Genomic DNA, 19,313 nt, shown 5'->3' on the forward strand with positions numbered 1-19,313 from the left:
GATTGGTTTAATAGCTTACTCATGAAGAAACAAAATGCCGTGGGATCCACCTCCACCACGTGTCTCAATCCTCACCCCTTCATCCCCTCCCAACCCCTTTCTTTACAAAGTTGCTTACGTGGAGCCACGTGAGCCACTCGGCTCCTCGTGGCTCACCATCTCACCCAGCCGGCTTTGGGGGCTTCCCTTCCCTTCCATTTTTCGTAAAGCCACATCCGTAAAACAAAAATAGTTGAGGTACGCCTGAAAAAGAACGGTGACCAGAAAATCTGTCTGCCACTGTAGATAAGGCAGTGGATTCTTTGATTTCCTGTTTCAGCAACTCGTCCAACTTGCAATGGCTGCAATGCAATACTGAATTGCGAGTCCACAAAATTAGGGGAATTAAAGAAATTGCATGCATGCGGAAAGAGACAAGAGTTAGGTTCAAACACGCGACATAGCTTTTGCATAGGGCAGGGCATAGGGTATGTGGCACATGGCATATGGCAAAGCCAGTTGGGCGTAGCCAAGTCAAAGTGAATCTTTCATATTTGCAATTGATAGAATAATGGGAATCGCCAAATCTTTGGTAGTTAGAAAGAGGAGAATCTTGATTAATGGGGTAGTTTATATGTGGGGAATCTATAGGCTGCTATGGGGAGTGGGGTGGAAAGATGGAACTTAAAAACACAACCAGAACTTGTAATTATTTGAGAGCATATGGTTAGCATGAGGCCGACATTCAAAAGTGTAGCTCGTGGAGCTCTAGCCTCTAAGTCTAACCACCAAATATGGGTAAAAGCGCGCTCTTCTGTTTCCTTTTTCCTTTCCCCTCTTTTTAAATAACCTCCCTAAGAATTAAGAACACACCTTGCTTTTTTGTTCTTTTTTCTTTTGTTTTTTTTGGTGATTGGACACAACTTATAATTAATTAATTGTCACATGTAATAATTTCTTGGTAAAATTAGTTAGTGATGATGATGAGCAAAGCTAGGGAAATTGGTTTCTGTTGAGGCTTGAGATCTAGCTAGCAATAGGCTTTGAATACAATGTTGTATGTAAAATATTGATGAATGCATGGAGAGTTGGCTTCGTCTGAAAGATACCTTGGCCAGAAGAGAGGAGGTCTGGGAGAGAAGACAGAAGATTCAAAGTGATTTAAAGCTAGGTACCATGAGATTGATTGGTAGGAATTTGCAAGTGTTTCTGGAAGTGGGTATGTATTTCGACTTTTGGGCTGCATAATTGGGAAATTTTGGTAAAAAGAAGAGCGTGCTGTCCACTTGCCCCTGTCACTGCTTGTCTGGTGAAAAAGAAAAAGCTAGGAAGCAAACATGTTTTTTTAAAACCCCCCGGGCAAAAGGAGTTGGAGTCGTCCTTTTTTTCTTTTTATCTTTCTTTCCCATATCCATCACATGCAAAATATACAAAAAGATACCTCAATCGATTGTTTAAATTGATAGAAATTTGAACGGGAAAAAGATGATAGGACGTTAATAAATTTGAAATTCCTAACTTTGAAGGGACATAATATACTTCTATTATATCTTTTATAGTATGTGGCTCATATTGAATGAAAGACATATGAAGAAAAATAGATAAATGTTCGAGCGGAGCGACGATATTTGTCATTCAAATTTGTATTTTTATTGTTGAGTGCGAGTTGCCCCCTGTGGTATGGCTCAGAGATACTTTTGAAATTTCATTACCTAAGTTTTAGTATAAATACCCTCAAATGTAACCATAATTTGAGATATAGTGAAAGTTTTTTTTCCTGTTTTCATGGACATAGGCAATCGGCCAAACCACATTAAATCTGTGTGTTTTTCTTTTCATTTTTCTCTAATTTTCATTAGAAATCATTACACGAAAATCAACAATATTATATGTGACAAAAATAAGGATATCTTAAAATTTTATATTTAATGACATATATCATATCCGAAAAAGAAAATTAAAAAGTGAAATAAAAACATATTGTTAGAGCTTAGTGATCCAAATTCTTTATTGATTTGACCCGAAAAGTTCATATATAGTGAAAAAAAATTATAGATATTTTGAAGGGTTTGTGGTGATAATGAAGGGATTGGGCTGATGGCTCGATCCTCTATATATATGCAAGTGTTACTTTATTTATTTATTTCTCTCCCATATATATATATATATATATATATATATATATATATATGGGATGGTGTATAGGTTTTTAGGAATTTATGGGTTTCATACTCTCTCATTTTGTATCAATTTTTAAATTCGTGGTTTTTCTTATTTAAAGTTTTTCATGTAAATCCGTGTGTTCTCATTTTTCTTGTTGCCTATTTTCGTTTTTTTTATAACACATTAAATTTTGATATTTAATATTTTTTAAATACAGAATATATGTCATTACAATATTTGTTATTCAACAAGGGAAAATAAATTAGATTTAATTTAATAAAATAATTTAGAACAAAAAGCAGTGACCATAGGATAATGGCCTTAGCAGAATTAAGAGAAGTTTTGCAAGTTGATGACACAAAGCAATGACCATATGACACAAAATATTTAGTCACAAGTTTCTATCAAACCCTAGAACTATGCTTAGACATTATTAGATTAAGCTTAATAGCAAAATTATTTAATATTTAGTAAACTTTTATAATAGTAATATCATTTCTTTAAAAATTATAACTTTGTCTTTTGGCTTTAAATCTTAATTGCAACTAAGCATAAAAGACAAAAGAATAAGTGAAAATCTAAGATGTAGCTTTAATTTACAATCTATTTATTTTGACTTTTTGAGACATAGAGGTACTTTGTATAATAAATTTTTTCGAAACCTTATGTAATAAGTGTACTTTCACAATTATTTTTTAAAAAAATAAAAAATTAAAAGGCCAAGTTGTTAGTAAGTTAGATTAATTAGTTGTTAGTGAGCTAGATTAGCTAGATGTTGGTGAATAATTTTTCTTTAAACATAATAATTTAGAACTATATGCTTCCTTGGGACTTTCGGCTTGAAGATTTAGGTTAGTTGAGTGAAATATTAGCTATTAGGCAATAAGAATGTACAACTTGGGGAATATGATAGTGAGGTAAAACATACATCTGTATAATTTTTAGGAAAACGGTCAAATTGAATGGAAAAGGACTAAAAATTGTATGAAACGCTCAAGCGCACAATATATGTTTTGCATGTTTTGGTCAAACTTGGTCCATTAGGGTTCTTGCTATATAAACATGTCTATGCGTTAACAATGTTTTTCAAAACTATAATTCCACATTGTCATTATCCTACGAAGAAATCTTTAAATTCTAAATAACAAAATTCGTATTTGAAGAAGTTTGTGATGGTTGATTGCATCTCTATTAGAAGTTCCAGTATCCATTAGAGTATAAAGTGTTATGATGGTTTATAACTAGTTTTCCATGTATATCACATATTTATTAGTAATCCTCGTTCTTGGGCATCTATATTTATTAAAGAAAGACAATACCTATGAAAAAAAAAAAATCTAATTATGGAGCATGAACAATCTGACCACCTATTTACCCTCTTCTTCTAGTTAGTTTTATGAATCAAGAGAAACATACTTTTAATTGATATCAAAGCATGTTAAAATTAAAAATCAACTTCTTTTCCGATTCTAACTAATTTTCTTGATTCATAAAACTGCAATGAATGAAAGCATAGATTATTAATCCTTCTTGCTTTGATGGAAACAATTATTTCCATTAGAAAGTTCACCTATAGTTTTTATTTTTCTTTTTAAAATGTAAAGAGGAAAGAGTTTGAAATTCAGTTGGATTTTGATAGGGATGTAGATTAAAATTAGATGAAGCCGAAAGATCAATTAGTGAACTTAAGCCCAAATATAGGGACAAGCTTGACAATGAAAGTAGTAAAGTTAAAGTCATAGTTATAGCATCTTTAATGATATAAAACTTAAGATATTTAGCGAGGGATTGCAACTTATGATGTGTTAAAAAGGTGTGGGGCCTATAACATATGAAGGTACTTTTAAACTATAAAGTTGTCCAAAATCTAAATACTAATAACCAAGTTATAAAATATGATAATGCAAGAGCTAAAAATTGCTCTAACTTCTATGTTGAATTGAGTGACATTTTTAATTCATGCGTCAATTCATATGAGAAAATTCTTAAATCTAAGGTGGTTAAAAAGAATCTTTAGATCTCTTCTAAGAGATTTGAACTAAGGTAATTGTCATAGAGGAAAACAAAAACATTGAACATTATGTCACACTCAAGGATGAAAATATCGGTAATTACGGATATATCGGTATTTCGATTTTACGGATATATCGGAGATATATCGGCGGATATTTTGGAAAAAAATATCGGTAAGCTTAAAATTGTTAAAAACTCATGAAAATGTAAGGAAAACCTCATAATAATATAATTAGAAGTATAATAGACATTTTAAAGTTATTTTATTGAAAATTTTGATATATGTATAACATGATTTATCATATTTGATAATAATATCGTATGGATCGATAAAAATATGAATTTTATAAGTGTACATTTATTATTAAATTACACCTAATATTATGATATTTGATTATAATATGTCTAATTTTAAAATATATATTAGTATTAAAATATGATCCATTTAATTCAATTGTATTAAACAATATAAAATAAATAATATATATATATATATATATATATATAATTTTTTAATATTTAATTAATTATTAATGATATTAAAAACATTATAAAGAAAATTATATAATTTTTATATTTTTGGTAATTAATTAAAAGACTTTGTATTTAATTATAAAATAATTATAATTAATTTGCTCTTTAAAATATTCTTATATTTTTTTTATATAATGAATTTAAGTATATATATATTTGTTGCATATTATGTATCAAAGGGCAACTTAGCCCAGGTGGTAAGTCGCGATAAATCCCGAAATATCGCTACATTTTCTTCCTTAGTCACACTTAAAAAAAATAAAAAATAAAGTCTATAAAACTTGAATCGGATAACATGAAAAAAAAAAAAAAAAACCTGATTTGAACTACTGAAATATTTCATCTAAGGTCTAAAATTTTAATCTAGAAATTAATTGGCAATAAATATGTATTTGTCTATACAAGGTTGAGACTCCACAAGTGGACTTTTCACTTGCTTTGTAGTTGACTAGATCCATAATTTTACATTTATAGGATTTCTATGGGATTATTGAGGTAGCTTTTCTATACATCATGTGTTTATCGATGTGGTTGATTGATTATTCTCATTCTCATTCTTACACATCTAGAATGATTAAAGAAGAAGAAAACCTAAAAAAAAAAGGCTTAAGCAAGAAAACTATGTCTTGACACCCCCCTCTCTTAAGAAGTTCTGCAAATCAAAGATTATAATAGGTTTTCAAAAGTATTGAGTGACAATCCCCCTCAAGACTTTCTTAAGTACCTGTTAATGGCCCTCCTCAGCGACACGAGCTTTTTAGAAAGAGTGTTTAACCAAACAATTAAACTCTCATTCCACACATTTTCAAATAAGAAAGCTATTTTTGGCTGAATAACTTTGATGAAATAAGAGTACTCTCCCTCATTCCACTCAACTTATACCAATGATTTTAAAGAACATTACTTACAAAAGCTCTAGGACGATCAAAGACAACCTGAAAATTGATGCATGTCATTCAAGAAGATCAAAAAATTTCTGTGTTTTAACATGCTAGGCACTCAACAACCACGTCTACTTCCCAATTACATATCAACAATTTATCAATCAGCTATACATTTTTGCGTAAAATGAAAGAAATACAAACCCATGGCAGAACCATCTTTAATTCTCCTTTCCGGCCACCCCATGATCTATTGATCTCCGAATTACCACTCGAGTCCCCTGCCCGGGACTCGCATCACAGTGGACGAGAGGCACATCATTAGCATCGTCGGAGTCATCTTGGGTTTCAATATTGACGCAAGAGAAGCGCTCTAGAGACATGAAAAACAACGCAGCAACGCCATTTACGACGCGCTTTTTGCATGCAGGCACACAAGTGGTGCACGGTGTCTGGGCCTTGGGCTCGATCAACCTCTCTCTCTCGTTGCCAATAATGCCGCTGTAACTCTTCGAAGTATTCGCCCCATCCATGAATTAACTAGACGGGAAGGCTGATCTTGGCCACAGAAAAACTAAAGTTAAAAAGAGTATAGGCTTCTCTTACTTAGGAAATCCCAATAAATGATGCCAAAAAAACAAAAAAATACCAAGGAAGATTCTGACTTCTGTCTAGGATCAAATAAAAATGAATAGGACAGCATATTATATTATATAAGCTCGATACATTCTGTAAGTTTGATCTCAGTATCATGTGGTTAGGATTGTGCTGAATGGACCCACCGCCAAACAACGAGAATCCCGGAAAGGATAACTTAGAAAATAGTTTCACTTAAAGAATTTACATTCCTGGAATCTGTAACACTAAAAAATTGGGTTTGGGTGGAAGCTATGCTTTACCCATAGCTGAATTTAAGAATCGCTGCAAGACAAACGAATCATCATGTTATATTTTAGTTTATTATGTATAATGTACCTCCAAATTCAGAGCACGCAGTTCTTTGGATGTCATGGCAGTTTAGTATCTTCTTTGGATTAGATAAATGAATGAGACGAGTGTTACTGGTCAACCCGTGATTGTCCCAAAAATCAATGTGACTTGTAGTGACAGAAAAGCAATCACTCTCCTACTGCTTCAAAGTTTGGTAGGAAAGGATGGTTCATTTATAGAATGTGTCGAAACAAACATTTAAATAATACCAATTCATCATTTTTGTGAAACATAATCCAATTTTTTTATATTTAATTAGAAATCTTTATTCTTAAACAAGAAATTACTTTAGTCTTTTAATTCGGATATTCATTGCAGGCCTTAAGGAAGTGCCATTTGTTTAAGGATGCCCATTGGGCCGACATTAAAATCTCTCACCAGGTGGGCTTGAGGCCCATTCTCGGCCTGCATATCTCGACCCAAAGCAACATGATATGGAGTTTCATATCATACTTCCTTCTACTGTTCTACACAACTCAGTTTCGCAACACAGACAATAGAGTGAAAGATAAGAAAACGTAATGATGAGTTTTCATTCTTGGGTCCCTAGATTCAAAGGGAGATAAATATGAAGAGATTCTCTCAATTTTATTTTTTTTCATTAGTGATCGACAGTTGACTTGTGCTTAGAAAAGCGCAGGCAAGTGGATGGATATCCATGGCCATCATTGTCCTGTGGATGGATTGTAACACTTGGATGGTGAAGCACACTTTTTCAGATTTTCCCGTAGCAGAGCCCATCTCCTTAGTTGGCTCATCAGATCGTGGCCCCCGCTTTTCCTTTCCTTCTATTATTGATTATCATGTCTTACTTTAGAAGTCCTCAGAATTATTGGATTTTCATCATTTGCACCGTGTTGACCCCAACCCCAGCTAGATGGCATTTCTATCATTGTACGTTGAAGGTGTCATCTCCCTTCCTCCCCTTTGTACTGACACATGGGATCATGTTATTTGAAGGTGTCATCTCTTAGTCCAAGACGAGAATATACAGACAGTTTATCATCTAATAATTTAACCAATAATTCCAGGTCTTTAATAAAATTATAGCTTAGATTGGTATTGGAATTATCATTGATTAGGAATCTTGAGTTTGAGTCTCTATGGGGCCATATGCCATAAATGCCGATTGGATTAACAAGAGGTCGAACTCAATTCTACTTTGACATTTTCAAGCAATTTAAGTTTGAAAAAGTCTAAGTTTTCTAACTCAAAACACATGTTTAATATATTTTAGACAAAGAGAATTCTTTTTTTGAAAATATGTGATTTTTGATAATAATTCTAAAGTTTTTTTTAGCTATTTTGGTATAGTATTTTGAGTCATAAACTTCGATTGAAGAACTTGGAAAAATTTTCCTTTTATTTGAGTTTTCAAACAAAATTTTATTACTAAAAACCATTGAGAAGTGTTTTTAAAAACGCTTGAACTTTTGGATGAAATTGAAAATTTAACATATTCTTCAACTTGATATTTCATAATCTTGGTAATTATGATTATTATAAGTTCACGACCGAGACAAATAAGTGTCAATCCTACTAGGTGTTGCCTCTCTTTTTCTATGCTAATTGATAATATAGGTTTTCAATTTTCCCTTTGGTGTCGGTCGATAAATGTGGTGGGACTAGGGTACGAAAATCTGAAGCCACACAAACCCCACATAGCGTGTCTGGTTCTTACATATCCTTTTCGCCATTATGGTGCGCTGAGCTTTATAGCAAGAGTCACATAAGTTGATGCGTTTATTGCTCAATTCATGCTAACGATGTTCACATTCCATACGACACATTCAGTGCTCTCTTTTTGACTATTGACTCTAAATCTAAAATTAAATTTAGGTATCCAGTATCCTCAAATCTCCTTCACATCCAAGCCTCAATCATTCAACCCTCTCCCCGGCCCTCACCTCATTGCATGTTGATTGTCTCGCTCTCTGCTCTCTGATCATCGTGCCTTCCTCTTAACTCTGGGCCTTTCCTTGTCCTTTATGAGATGTAGCTTCTGATACGGACAAGGGCCAAACTCTTTTCTACAAATCAGCGCTCGAAAGCCATGTGCATGAAAATGAAACACTTGGATGACCACGTACTGGTACTGCCCTCTTCTAGATGAAATGTGGGAGAGAGACATATCCAACAGCTAGCTTATTAATTCATCATCATCTCTGTATGAACGAAGCCATCTTTTGTTCTTGTGTTTACACCCTACGGCCTACGGTCAAATTCCTTTTTGTCGCATTTATATGGAATTTCCTATAAAATTGGGTGGATAAGGTTAAACCCAAACGTTAGCTTAGCAATCGATTAGTCGTCCATATATTCTCCATGGAGTCCACCACAAATACTAAGTTTACGGGCAATGCGGAAGACCTTAACGTTTTGTGACCGAATTGATGTTCAGACAGGAAGCTTCAGACTTTCCTTAATTTGTGTGAAGCTTCCTCCTGACAAAATTAGTTAATTAATTAATGATTTATCATTTTTCAGAAAAACAAGAAACCCAGTCATACGAGCTTTCCATTTTCGCTTCAGTTGTGGGCATTTTTATAGAAATCTTTCCAAGTAGAGAAGCGGGCATACCTGATTGGTAAATGGTAACTTTCATATGAAGATTTGATCCCTTACCACCTGATTGGTAATTTTCATCAACAGACATGCCCTCGCCTACCTACAGCTCTGCCCGCTTTACCTACCGAAAGGGCTTCAACCGATGAAGCTTTTTGGCTTTTCATCGTGAGAAAACCCATTGCCGCAAACAATGTTTGATTCCCTGCAATTACTGCATTATTAAAGTCTCGTATTTCCTTCTTTTCTTCGCTTTTTCCTTAAACAAACATGCTTTTGGATCCTCTGTTGTCTTTGGTCAACCCCAGTAAAGAAATAAAAAGACCCGTTTCTTACATTAGTTGTGCCCCGGATGGGTTTAATCATCTGTATTCCACCTTGTGGGTTTTAAATTTATTTCTCATTCACATGTTTGTACTCGATTGTATTGTCTGTTCCACCGACCGACATTCATGCCGGCCTAATTGGAATCTAGAAGGTCACGAGTTGATGGTATAATGTACATAATTAAATAATTTTAGTTTATTACTACAATTCTAAGACTATTTAGAATCTACAGCGATCTTTGAATAATCTTTTCAATTACCAACTTGTACTTCCTAATAAACTTTGCTCTCACAATCACGATGCTGGCGATGAAGTTTCATTCTAAATTAGTGGCTAAAAAAAAGACAAAAATGCATTAATCAAACGTGATGGATTTGTCTTTCATTACATTTTTAATCATGGTGGTAGTTATAGCATGGTATAATAATCAAACATACATATGAATAAGAATTTTAGATGGTCCTGCATTCATGAACTCTATGTTACGGGATATGATACACATATTAAATTAAAATTTTATAAGTTTAAGCTTTTAAAAAAATTAATAGTTTAATACTCTAAATAGTTATAAATATGATATCAAAGAATAAAAAAGAATTTACATAATTCAATATCATGATCATATCTGTGATAAAAATGATTAAAATTAATTTAAATTCTTATAAAAAGGAGTTCCTTCGAAGAATAAATCATTTGCCAATATTGTTAATGATATCAATTACAACTAACTTTTATCAAAGTAACATTAAAAGAACAATTTTAATAATTTAACTTGTATGGTGTCAATTGATCTTTATGTGTTATAATCGATGAACAATGATAATTGATTTGATATCAATGTAGAATTAAACTTGATCGAGCATTATAGTAAGATGATAAAGAACATTTGAAGCTTTTAAATATATGTTACTGTAACGTTGGTATAGGACGATTCCAAATTTATAAACCAGTTCACCGAATTCAAATACATAGGATATATTATTTATGAATTATTTATTTTCTTCTAATTTCTTCCTCCACCGAAATGATGGTGCTACAGTTATTTGACCAAACCGAGAGTCCTGCACATACGGTGCAATGTCTCATGCTGACAGTTTTTTGCCACCATCATCAAGAAAATTCTTCATAGAGGCTTCCTAAGTCGCATTTTATTAGTGATCAAAGGGGAAGCAACAATGTCAATGAGCTGGAAGTTCGCAAATTCAATAAGGTCTCTAGTCTCTACCAGCACCCACGAGTTAGTAAGCCAGAATCCTACAATTCAACAGCTTCATTTTTTGATCATTGACGTGTCATGGTGAGTTGTAATCAAAGACAAGGTCTTGGTCCATGATTTAAGGCTCTAGCTATGACATTGTAGAATGTACATAAGCCGTTAAATGTTCTGATTTACCTACCACATCCAAGAATAGTATTATAAGTTTTTTTGTCATTCCTCTGTAATCTTGAAATTATGTATGGACTTGAAATTCTTACGTTCGACTTTCAATCTATTTAGTGAGGCGCACACCACCCACCCATTCCTCTGTATCAACTTGGCTAAGTCGTCACTATTTTTAACAAAGAAAACATGTCAAAAGAAATCTGCGGCGACGTCAACTAGAGATTCTTTGGCTTTGGGTGCAGTGGCCTTTTATGATCAAACTCCGTTTCTCTTTTGTTTTGTTTGTCTAAAGTGCAAGTTTCCTTTATGGCTTTTGTGGGGTATAAACAAAATAAATTATAGAGAGAATTAAATTAAATTTGAATTTGTATGGGTAATAAACTGACATAATAATAAAGTCTCCTCTCTCCTACCCAACAATTCACATTTCACACTCCCTATCGTCCTCATCGATCCCCTCTATAAATTCACCTCTTCAGTTTCTCTAGCCCATTCTCATCTCCACCAAACAAAGATGTCTCCCAAGGTTGCCACCTTCTTCATACTAGCTCTCTTCCTCTGCTCCACCCTGACCTACGCCGCCCGCCCACAGCCAGCCTCTCCCCACGATTTTCCTGGGAAAACTCAACACGGGGTTGGTTGAATTTCTGTGCTATTCATCTTGTTCGATTTTGTTAAACAGTTCTGTGATTTTGATTCATGGGTCTTTTGTTTTTGTCAGGGCGTTGAAGCTGAGCGTGCTGAGGTGGTGGATGGAAACTGCGAAGGTGTTGGAGAAGACGAGTGCTTGATGAGAAGAACCCTTGCAGCTCACATCGATTATATCTACACCCAGAAGGAGAAGCCATGAATTTGAGTTCAATTTCTTGATAATTAGCCATAGAACATATGATAGGCGACATGAGATTTTCCAATGATAAGTAACTACATATATAATTAATCTGTTTAAAGTGTTTGTTTCTCGGGAATTGGGGTTCACTAGATTTTTAATCTTTTGCTCCATCCTTGGTTTTCAATTTTATTTTGCTATGGGAAATTTGTCCAGTTGGAAATTAAATATATATGAATTATATTGGGCTTCTGTAAATTTCTTTATATTAATTTTTTTAACAACTACTTTTGAAACAGAGATTGAAATATTTTGAACATCACTCATGAATCTATCATATTGAAATATCAAAACAAACCAGGAACTAAGAAAAAGTGATGGGAAAACAAATGATAATATTCAGAGATCACAATTAATTGAAGGAAACTACTGAGTATTGAACTGCAAAAAACAGATTTGAGGTCAAAGTGGCATCATTGGAGTGTTCTTCTCCCGAAAATATGACCTCAGCAGTCAGTAACTCCAACTATGGAAGGGAGCGCCGGTTTCACTTGATTCCTTTCTTTCTGACGTTCTCACTAGTCTCCACTATTGTTTCAGTTTCATGTACGTAAAGAAAATAGAGAAACGACTGCATTTCTTCATGGTTTTAACTTTTATCTTCACCAATTCATCAATCATTGTACCCTAATTATGGAAATTGTGCTTTCTCCTGTGTTCGGAGTCATTCATTTATTCATTTGTCCTGCAACTGAAAACACTTGTGATAGTAATTTAGACCCCATTTTGCATTGGCCGGTGTGAAGCCTTGGTAAACACGGTAGTGAAGCATTGTCTTGAATGTGATGGCTGCTATTTCCCTTGATTCAAATGCTTTATTCAGTCAAATGTTAGTTCCCCTCATATAATGCAGATCACATAAAGCAACTGAACCAACTGATATCGTAATGAATGTGGCCAAATAATTTTGGTGAATAGGAGTAGCCTGTGGGACTCTCTTTTCCTTTTCAGAAATATTCAATGAAAACAACCACCAGTTTGATTTCAGTTGGGGAAGATGGGCTGATCTTATTGTTGGCAGTGGTTGATGGTTGAGTGATATATTGATTGTAAACCAGAGAATTGGTGGGCAAAAACACCTCAATGAAAGAAAAATGGACTGGGTAACTCAGATTTGATTGTTTTCACTGCCCAAGGCTCTAGAGCTTCTTCATGGATATTCCTGATCTCTGTTTGCTTTTGGGGTTCCTCAAAACGAATATTTGTGGTTCAGAATAATCAAGTAAGATGGGCCATTTCCACCAAAGACCACACACTACCACAATAGTTTTTCAAGAGATCTTTCTAGAATCGTTTTAGTACAGGCGTCTGGGCATCTTAATTTGCATTGACGTGAAGGTGGGTACACACACAGCTGAAACCGTTTATTGCATGTTTATTGCAGAAACCTAACCGAACACAATGGCGGGTTCTGGTTAGAATTCACAATCTCATAAATGCTTCACTTCAGTCTTGTTGCCTTTGCCTGCATCTTTGGATGTTGATACATGGTCAATTGGAATTAATCGAACCCATCACAGACCTAACAATTTTTCAAGAATCCATGCCATGCCAGAACAAACATATCTTGGCCCAACGATGGACCATAACCCTTACCCACCGCCCAGCTTTTGACTATCCATGCTGTCCACGCGCATGGATGCCCACAAGTTTAAGTGGTCCTCAGACTGGTCCAACTGAACATCATCATTATTGATCTTTTGATTGAATCAGTAACAAAAAGATCTAGCTACTTGATACAATATATATAGTCCATGTCCATGATTTGTTTTATGCTTCAGTATCTCATTCTACTTCACAACATTACCAACATGTCCCTTTTTGGAAGGTGGCAATGCCGATATTGTCATGATAAGACCATCCACAAAATATTAATTGAATACAAGTCCTAATGTTAGCTAGATTGCAACAAGATGGCATATATTGATGGTGGAAGGCCACTTTTGAAAGTTATTGTAGTGTGTTGCAGCCCAATCAATCAAGGGTAGTGTGAAAGGCCATATCCCATACACCAACCAGCTTCTCGTCAATGCTTTAAGATTGCTGCGACTTGGCAACTTGCCAGAGTGTTGTGCTATTTTTATTCGTATTACTTCGCTTCATCATACAGTGGGGCAAGCCGCCAGCCAAGGGTGCTGTCAGGGTGAAAACAGTGGGCAACAGCTCTTTCAAAAGTCCAAGGTTTCTAGTGTTCGATATGATTGCCATTTTAGAGGTTGTTATTGCTATTTCCGGTGTAGGGGTTGTTATTGTCTTCTTATTCACACTCGTAAAAGCTCATACGGTCAAATGTCCAACACCAAATCAGGAAATGTGCAGTTAAAAAGCCCTTTTGACCTCATCTCAGATAAGATCACGGCCGAGTGAACCAACGGGTCATTATAACCACAGACCCCGGATATGGGAGCATTGTAATTAATTAAAATATTTGATTAATAGAGATGAAATAAGGTATATTTAATAAAAATATTTTTTTAATAGTTTTATTTTTAAAATAAGTCTTTAATTGATATAGGGATGAAGAAAATTATTGAAGGATATTTTTATTAAAAAATATATTATATTTCATATGTTTAATCACAGAACCCTTTGTAATTCGTAATTAATATCATTTCAGGTCTTTGAAACCTCTGAAGTTGCAGAAGCTCATCATCTGAAAATTTTTCAGTCTAGGTGACGCTTTTCAGACGGGTTAATTAAGATAAGGTGGTCCTACTTTATTTATTTTAAGGGCCGGAGATCCTGGGCCGTCATGCTTTGTTGACATCTCTCAAATGGGCCCTTTGGTCTGGTCTCCGTAATGGGTTCGACCCAAAATTTCCCGGGTCAAGTCGCAGATGAAACCCTAAAACACAGGAGTTGAATTCTGAAGATCGAGAACACGAATCTCACAAATTACACCTCGATTTCGAAGGCTCCAAAATGTTTGGACGCAGAAGATTTCTATCTTTCCCTTTGGTGATCGGAGCAGTCGTGTTAGTTTCTCTTCCCTCAACTCTTACTCTCTTCTTTCTGTGGATTTAACATATTTAGCTAGGGAGCCAATTAGTGTGCAATTCGGAATTGGTTTACTAGATGTTTCTGTCTTTTCTGTGATCTAGTGAATAAATAATTTTATTGTCTAAAAAATTCTATTGTGTTTGAGGATGGTGTTGGTTGGCATATGAATCTGCTTGAACCTGGTGCGTGTTCTGCTAATATCGTGCCATTTCAATGAGGGGTTGATATTGTGCTATTTGTGTGCCTTAACATGGGCTTTAATAACTTCAGATGTAAAGAAATCTGCTTGTTGGTTTTTAATTTTGTGGAATGCTTGACCTGATCATGAGGTGATATGTTTTTCAAACAGTGAATGACTTTATATGGGTTCTGATGTCTTGTAGGATTGGAGTTGTTTCTGGGAAGGCAATATTTGGACCCCCACTTGATGAATACTGGAAAAAGAAGCTCCAGGAAGAGGCAGCAGCCAAGGAGACTGATGCAAGCTCCAGGTAGCAAATTTAGGTTGTTCAACATTTTTGGTTGTTTTAAAAAGTTGCAGAACAGGGATGATCGTATTCTTTCATCCCAGTATTCTTTCTAAAGAGGCTCTTATAGATTCATGTGTTTATTGTATCTGATGTTTTTCAGTATAAAAATTAGAATGGCGTGGAAGCCAATACTTGTGATTCTAAACTGAATTTTTTTTATTGGTAACATTGTGTCTCTATGAGACTCAGAACCTGGAATCTCCCGCAATGTCATCCTAATTCCTTATCACTTGAGCCCGGCCTTAAACCAGGGTTAAAGCATGCTAATTGAGTAGCACCTCTTGAATCAAATGAGGAAAGACCCATGACACTCCAAATGAGGAAAACATGAATGGTCACAAACTAGAAGCCTATTTGCAGTGAATGTGCTTTGTAAGCTCATTGTATTATTTACAGAGATAGCACTTACTATTCTTATTCCAACTGCTCTTTATGAGTCAATTGATGGTAAGGATTTTCATGCAGCTGCCTCCCAAACAAGAAAATGCACCTTGGATGGCCTCCAAAAATCTCTTCTGAGAAGTTTGAACAATTGCTCAAAATCAATGATTTCTAGTAAGATTTAATTAAGAGAGATCCTTTCTCAGAGACCTTCTCACTAGGAACAATCACCAGAGTCAGAGCTGGCAACAAGGACTCCACCAAAACCATCTCTTAATCCTGGAAGCTTCTTTTAAACTTCGGATTCTAACAATCATCCTTCCAGCAATCCAACCCCAAAACCTCTTTTTGAACTGCCAAATTAAACAGCAAAGGAAATTGTTCTTTTAAACAGATGCTCCCTGCACTAATTGTCTTCCCACAACAAGATCCATAGACCATAATCAGCTGAAAAACACATTCCTAGGCACAATCATCCCTTGCATTCCCATTGGCCTTCAATAAGCTCGACCTGTAGGCTTCTCCACCCTCTACAGATTGCCATCCCCCTTCTACCTCCCCTTATGTTTGTACAATTACCTTTCTCCAAAGTCTTTCATGCTGTGTCACAAATCTCTATTGAGAGCCTTAAGACTTCTAATGCCCAAGCGCCTAAAGTCATTTATGAATAAAAAGTTGACTCTTGTGAAGTGCATTTTTCTATCTAAAGGACCTCCTAAAGAAAGTTTCTTTGAATCTTTTCCAACTCTACACCTGATCTTCCTAGAAATAACAAAGATTGACAAAAACTAGCTCGGTAGGCTAGAAAGCCTGCTTCTTAATAGGGTAAACATACTGCCCTTAAACATTGTCTTATATTAGAAGCCAACATGCTTTTAAATCTCTCATGTGCCTTGCCCAAACAGAAGAGGACTTGAAAGCCACGCCCAATGGCCACCCTAATAACTTGGTGGTCTGCTTTACTCCCCTATCTGACTAGCCAAACCCCTTAATCTCCTCCACCCTTCCAATCCGAATAAGCTCACTCTTCTCTGAATTGATTTCTAAGCATGAAACTGCTTGAAAACACAACAAAATCCAGCTAGCATATAACAGCTTGTTAGCCTTACAAAACAACAGGATATTGTCAGCAAACAGAAGGTGCAAGATCTCCCCTTATTGCCTTCCACTTTTGAACCCACTAATAAGCCCCCTTCTACCACCCTTTGGTTAAATAACTTGACACCTCTATCACAAGGATAACACATAGGGAGAGAGAGATCTCCTCACCTTGGATTTCTTGAGCTACGGAAGCAATCAGTTGGAGAGCCATTGACCAACAGAAGAAAACTGGACCCTAGAAATACCAAATCAGATCCAATCAGTCCATTTATGCCCGAATGCCATATTGTGCAAGAAGTCCTGTCACTGAACCTTGCTTATGCATCATTGATATGCTCTTCAGCATTCTAGATTTGATAGGAAAGTTTTTAATGGAGGGAACTTCTGAAAAAAAAAGGAAGGCTAGAGTCCTTTTTACTTTGATAGTCAGGGAATCCTGTCTTATATTTATTTTTATTAAACTACAGCCTCTGCCAATCTCATTCTACCCGATGCTAATTGCCAGCCCAAAATAGCAATAGAACGTAGTTCTTCTGGACGAAGGTAAACTAATGGTGTGGTCTTGAAATATGGCATTTTTGTTTTTGGCCAAAATGGTTTCCCATTTTAAAATTCCTGAAAAGGGGAAAAGGAATTTTTATTTTTATTTTTTTTATTTTATAATTTTAGGGTCACATAAATTAAGTTGAAAAATATGGCCATTTTTAGGTACACAAGGCAACCAACTTCTGGGCAAAAAGGACTCGTTTCTCCATCAGCACAACAGCTTGAGAATTCTTTCAATTTGACTTCAAAACTGGGAGAGGCTGATAATTCCCATGATTTTATGAAAATCAAAATCAATTTGTGAAACAAAATAAAGGGCATAGTATATTTTATACCAATTAACAGGGGAGACAAATGATAGAAGGATCCAAAATGGTTGATGAATTACTCCTACATTAAGACAAAATGAAAATGAAAGAAAAAAAGAATACTTCAATTTCTTTAATGTGAAGTTTGTTTCCAGCTTTTTCTCATTTTCTTTAATCGTCCAGTCATCATGATCTAGAGGAATGATAAGAGAATCATGAAATGGTGATAATACTACATCACTGGAAGTTCTGATCCACCCACAAGGAAGGCAACCAAATGAAGACAATCATTTCATCAAAGAGAAGGCTGGGGAAATATTTCTATAGAAATAACCATTATTTAATGATCAAAGTAGCTACTTTTGGATTATACAGACATTTCAAAGACTGATCAATCCAGATATACAAAGACAACACACATACAGGGAACTTCCCAGTACAGGTTTATATAAAGAATTTGGTGAGCCTCCACTCACTTTAGAAGAATATAGTAGGCCACCCAGCTCCACCTAGTATATGCAAACAGAAGGAGATACATACGGTGACAACGGAGCACTTTGCAGAAACATATCTCACCACTTGGAGCCCCCCATCAACAAGTGTCTCACGAACAGCATTAACGCTTTTCTTCAATCCATCATATAGTTTCTCCAGCAAAAGCTCCAAGAAAGATTGGACTGTTTCCAATGTGATTGTCAGTGTCATACTGATGATGAACTTTCTATAGCTCGGTACAGCCAAGGTAGACAACAGTTTCCCCAACCACCCACCCTTCTCAATCTCATCATACAACTCCTCTCCTTTCAATTCAGCTGATAATGCTTCTTGCCCGAAAATTCCATTTCCAAATGAACCTTGGCCTTGATCTTTGCCGAGGTAGGAAGAACCTGAACTGGAACTTGTCAGCACCTGGTAGGATGTTTTGACAAGAGTTTCCACGGCTCCATTGCAGACTGATAACAGCAAGTCTCTCACCTCCTTCTCATGCTTAGGGTTAGTCAGTCCCGACAAGATCTCATCATAGGTGTTGATATCCTTCGTCTTCTCTAGGTAAACCGCAACGGCTGTGCTGACAAACAGCTGGATGCAGTCACCTATGAGCTCTTTGCACTTTTCGCTGCATATCACATTGACCAATCCTGGAATACAAGTGACCTGGGAACCAGTATCATCCACACAAGACTGCCCTTCTGAAAACAAAGCCATCACCATGTTCTTAGCAAAGCTTCCAACAACAGCTGAAGCAAAGCCAGACCCAGCAGGAGTAAGGAGCTTGTCCACAACTCGGTCCAGAAAACTAGAAACGTCGCTCATTTCGTTGGATGTTGATCCATAACCGTTCAGAAATCCCACCGTTACAGCTTGTGTAACACCAGTCATGGACTCCGAAAACTCCTTGGAACTCATTATTTTAGAGAGCTGCTTCAAACTCTTCGGGATCTGATCGGAATCCGATTCAAGGAACGCTTTGAGATCCCTTGAGACAAGCCCCACCGTCTGGGCTGAATCAGAGCTCGCTTCAACAATGGACGCCAGGGCTTCCAGAAGCTTACAGAGCTTGTTCCTCTTATCCACCAGGGAAGGCGATTGATAAACCCTATAGACACCATAACTGGTGAAACCAAAAGCTGCTAGTACAACAGCCAACTTCCTCTTCTGGAAAAAATCCAATCCTTCGTTCAAAAGTTGCAGATCCATAGAACAAAGTACAGCAGAAACAGG

The 19,313-nt window shown here is 35.7% G+C and overlaps 2 protein-coding genes and 1 long non-coding RNA gene across 3 annotated transcripts; 2 read left to right on the top strand and 1 right to left on the bottom strand.

The window, feature by feature from the left end:
- The first annotated feature begins 10,995 nt into the window (after positions 1 to 10,995).
- On the top strand, positions 10,996 to 11,923 carry LOC100265993 (phytosulfokines 3). Its single transcript, XM_002271301.4, has 2 exons — positions 10,996 to 11,470; positions 11,558 to 11,923. Exons 1-2 carry the CDS (start codon positions 11,351 to 11,353, stop codon positions 11,684 to 11,686), a joined length of 249 nt encoding a protein of 82 aa, XP_002271337.1. The 5' UTR covers positions 10,996 to 11,350; the 3' UTR covers positions 11,687 to 11,923.
- A 2,461-nt stretch (positions 11,924 to 14,384) lies between these two features.
- LOC100855047 (uncharacterized) lies at positions 14,385 to 15,400 on the top strand. Its single transcript, XR_785359.3, has 2 exons — positions 14,385 to 14,700; positions 15,109 to 15,400. It is a non-coding gene; the product is annotated as an uncharacterized LOC100855047 (long non-coding RNA).
- Positions 15,401 to 18,068: 2,668 nt separating this feature from the next.
- On the bottom strand, positions 18,069 to 19,289 carry LOC100852791 (protein PHLOEM PROTEIN 2-LIKE A10). Its single transcript, XM_003635462.3, has one exon. It carries the CDS (start codon positions 19,287 to 19,289, stop codon positions 18,069 to 18,071), a length of 1,221 nt encoding a protein of 406 aa, XP_003635510.1.
- Positions 19,290 to 19,313: the final 24 nt, after the last annotated feature.

The sequence above is a fragment of the Vitis vinifera genome, chromosome 7 (genome assembly GCF_030704535.1).
Source record: "Vitis vinifera cultivar Pinot Noir 40024 chromosome 7, ASM3070453v1".
Classification (NCBI taxonomy): domain Eukaryota; kingdom Viridiplantae; phylum Streptophyta; class Magnoliopsida; order Vitales; family Vitaceae; genus Vitis; species Vitis vinifera.

Coding starts and splice junctions, on each gene's coding strand:
- LOC100852791 (XM_003635462.3), bottom strand. CDS start 19,289: ATGGATCTGCAACTTTTGAACGAAGGATTGGATTTTTTCCAGAAGAGG.
- LOC100265993 (XM_002271301.4), top strand. CDS start 11,351: ATGTCTCCCAAGGTTGCCACCTTCTTCATACTAGCTCTCTTCCTCTGC. Junction 11,471..11,557: donor CTGGGAAAACTCAACACGGG/GTTGGTTGAATT, acceptor TGTTTTTGTCAG/GGCGTTGAAGCTGAGCGTGC.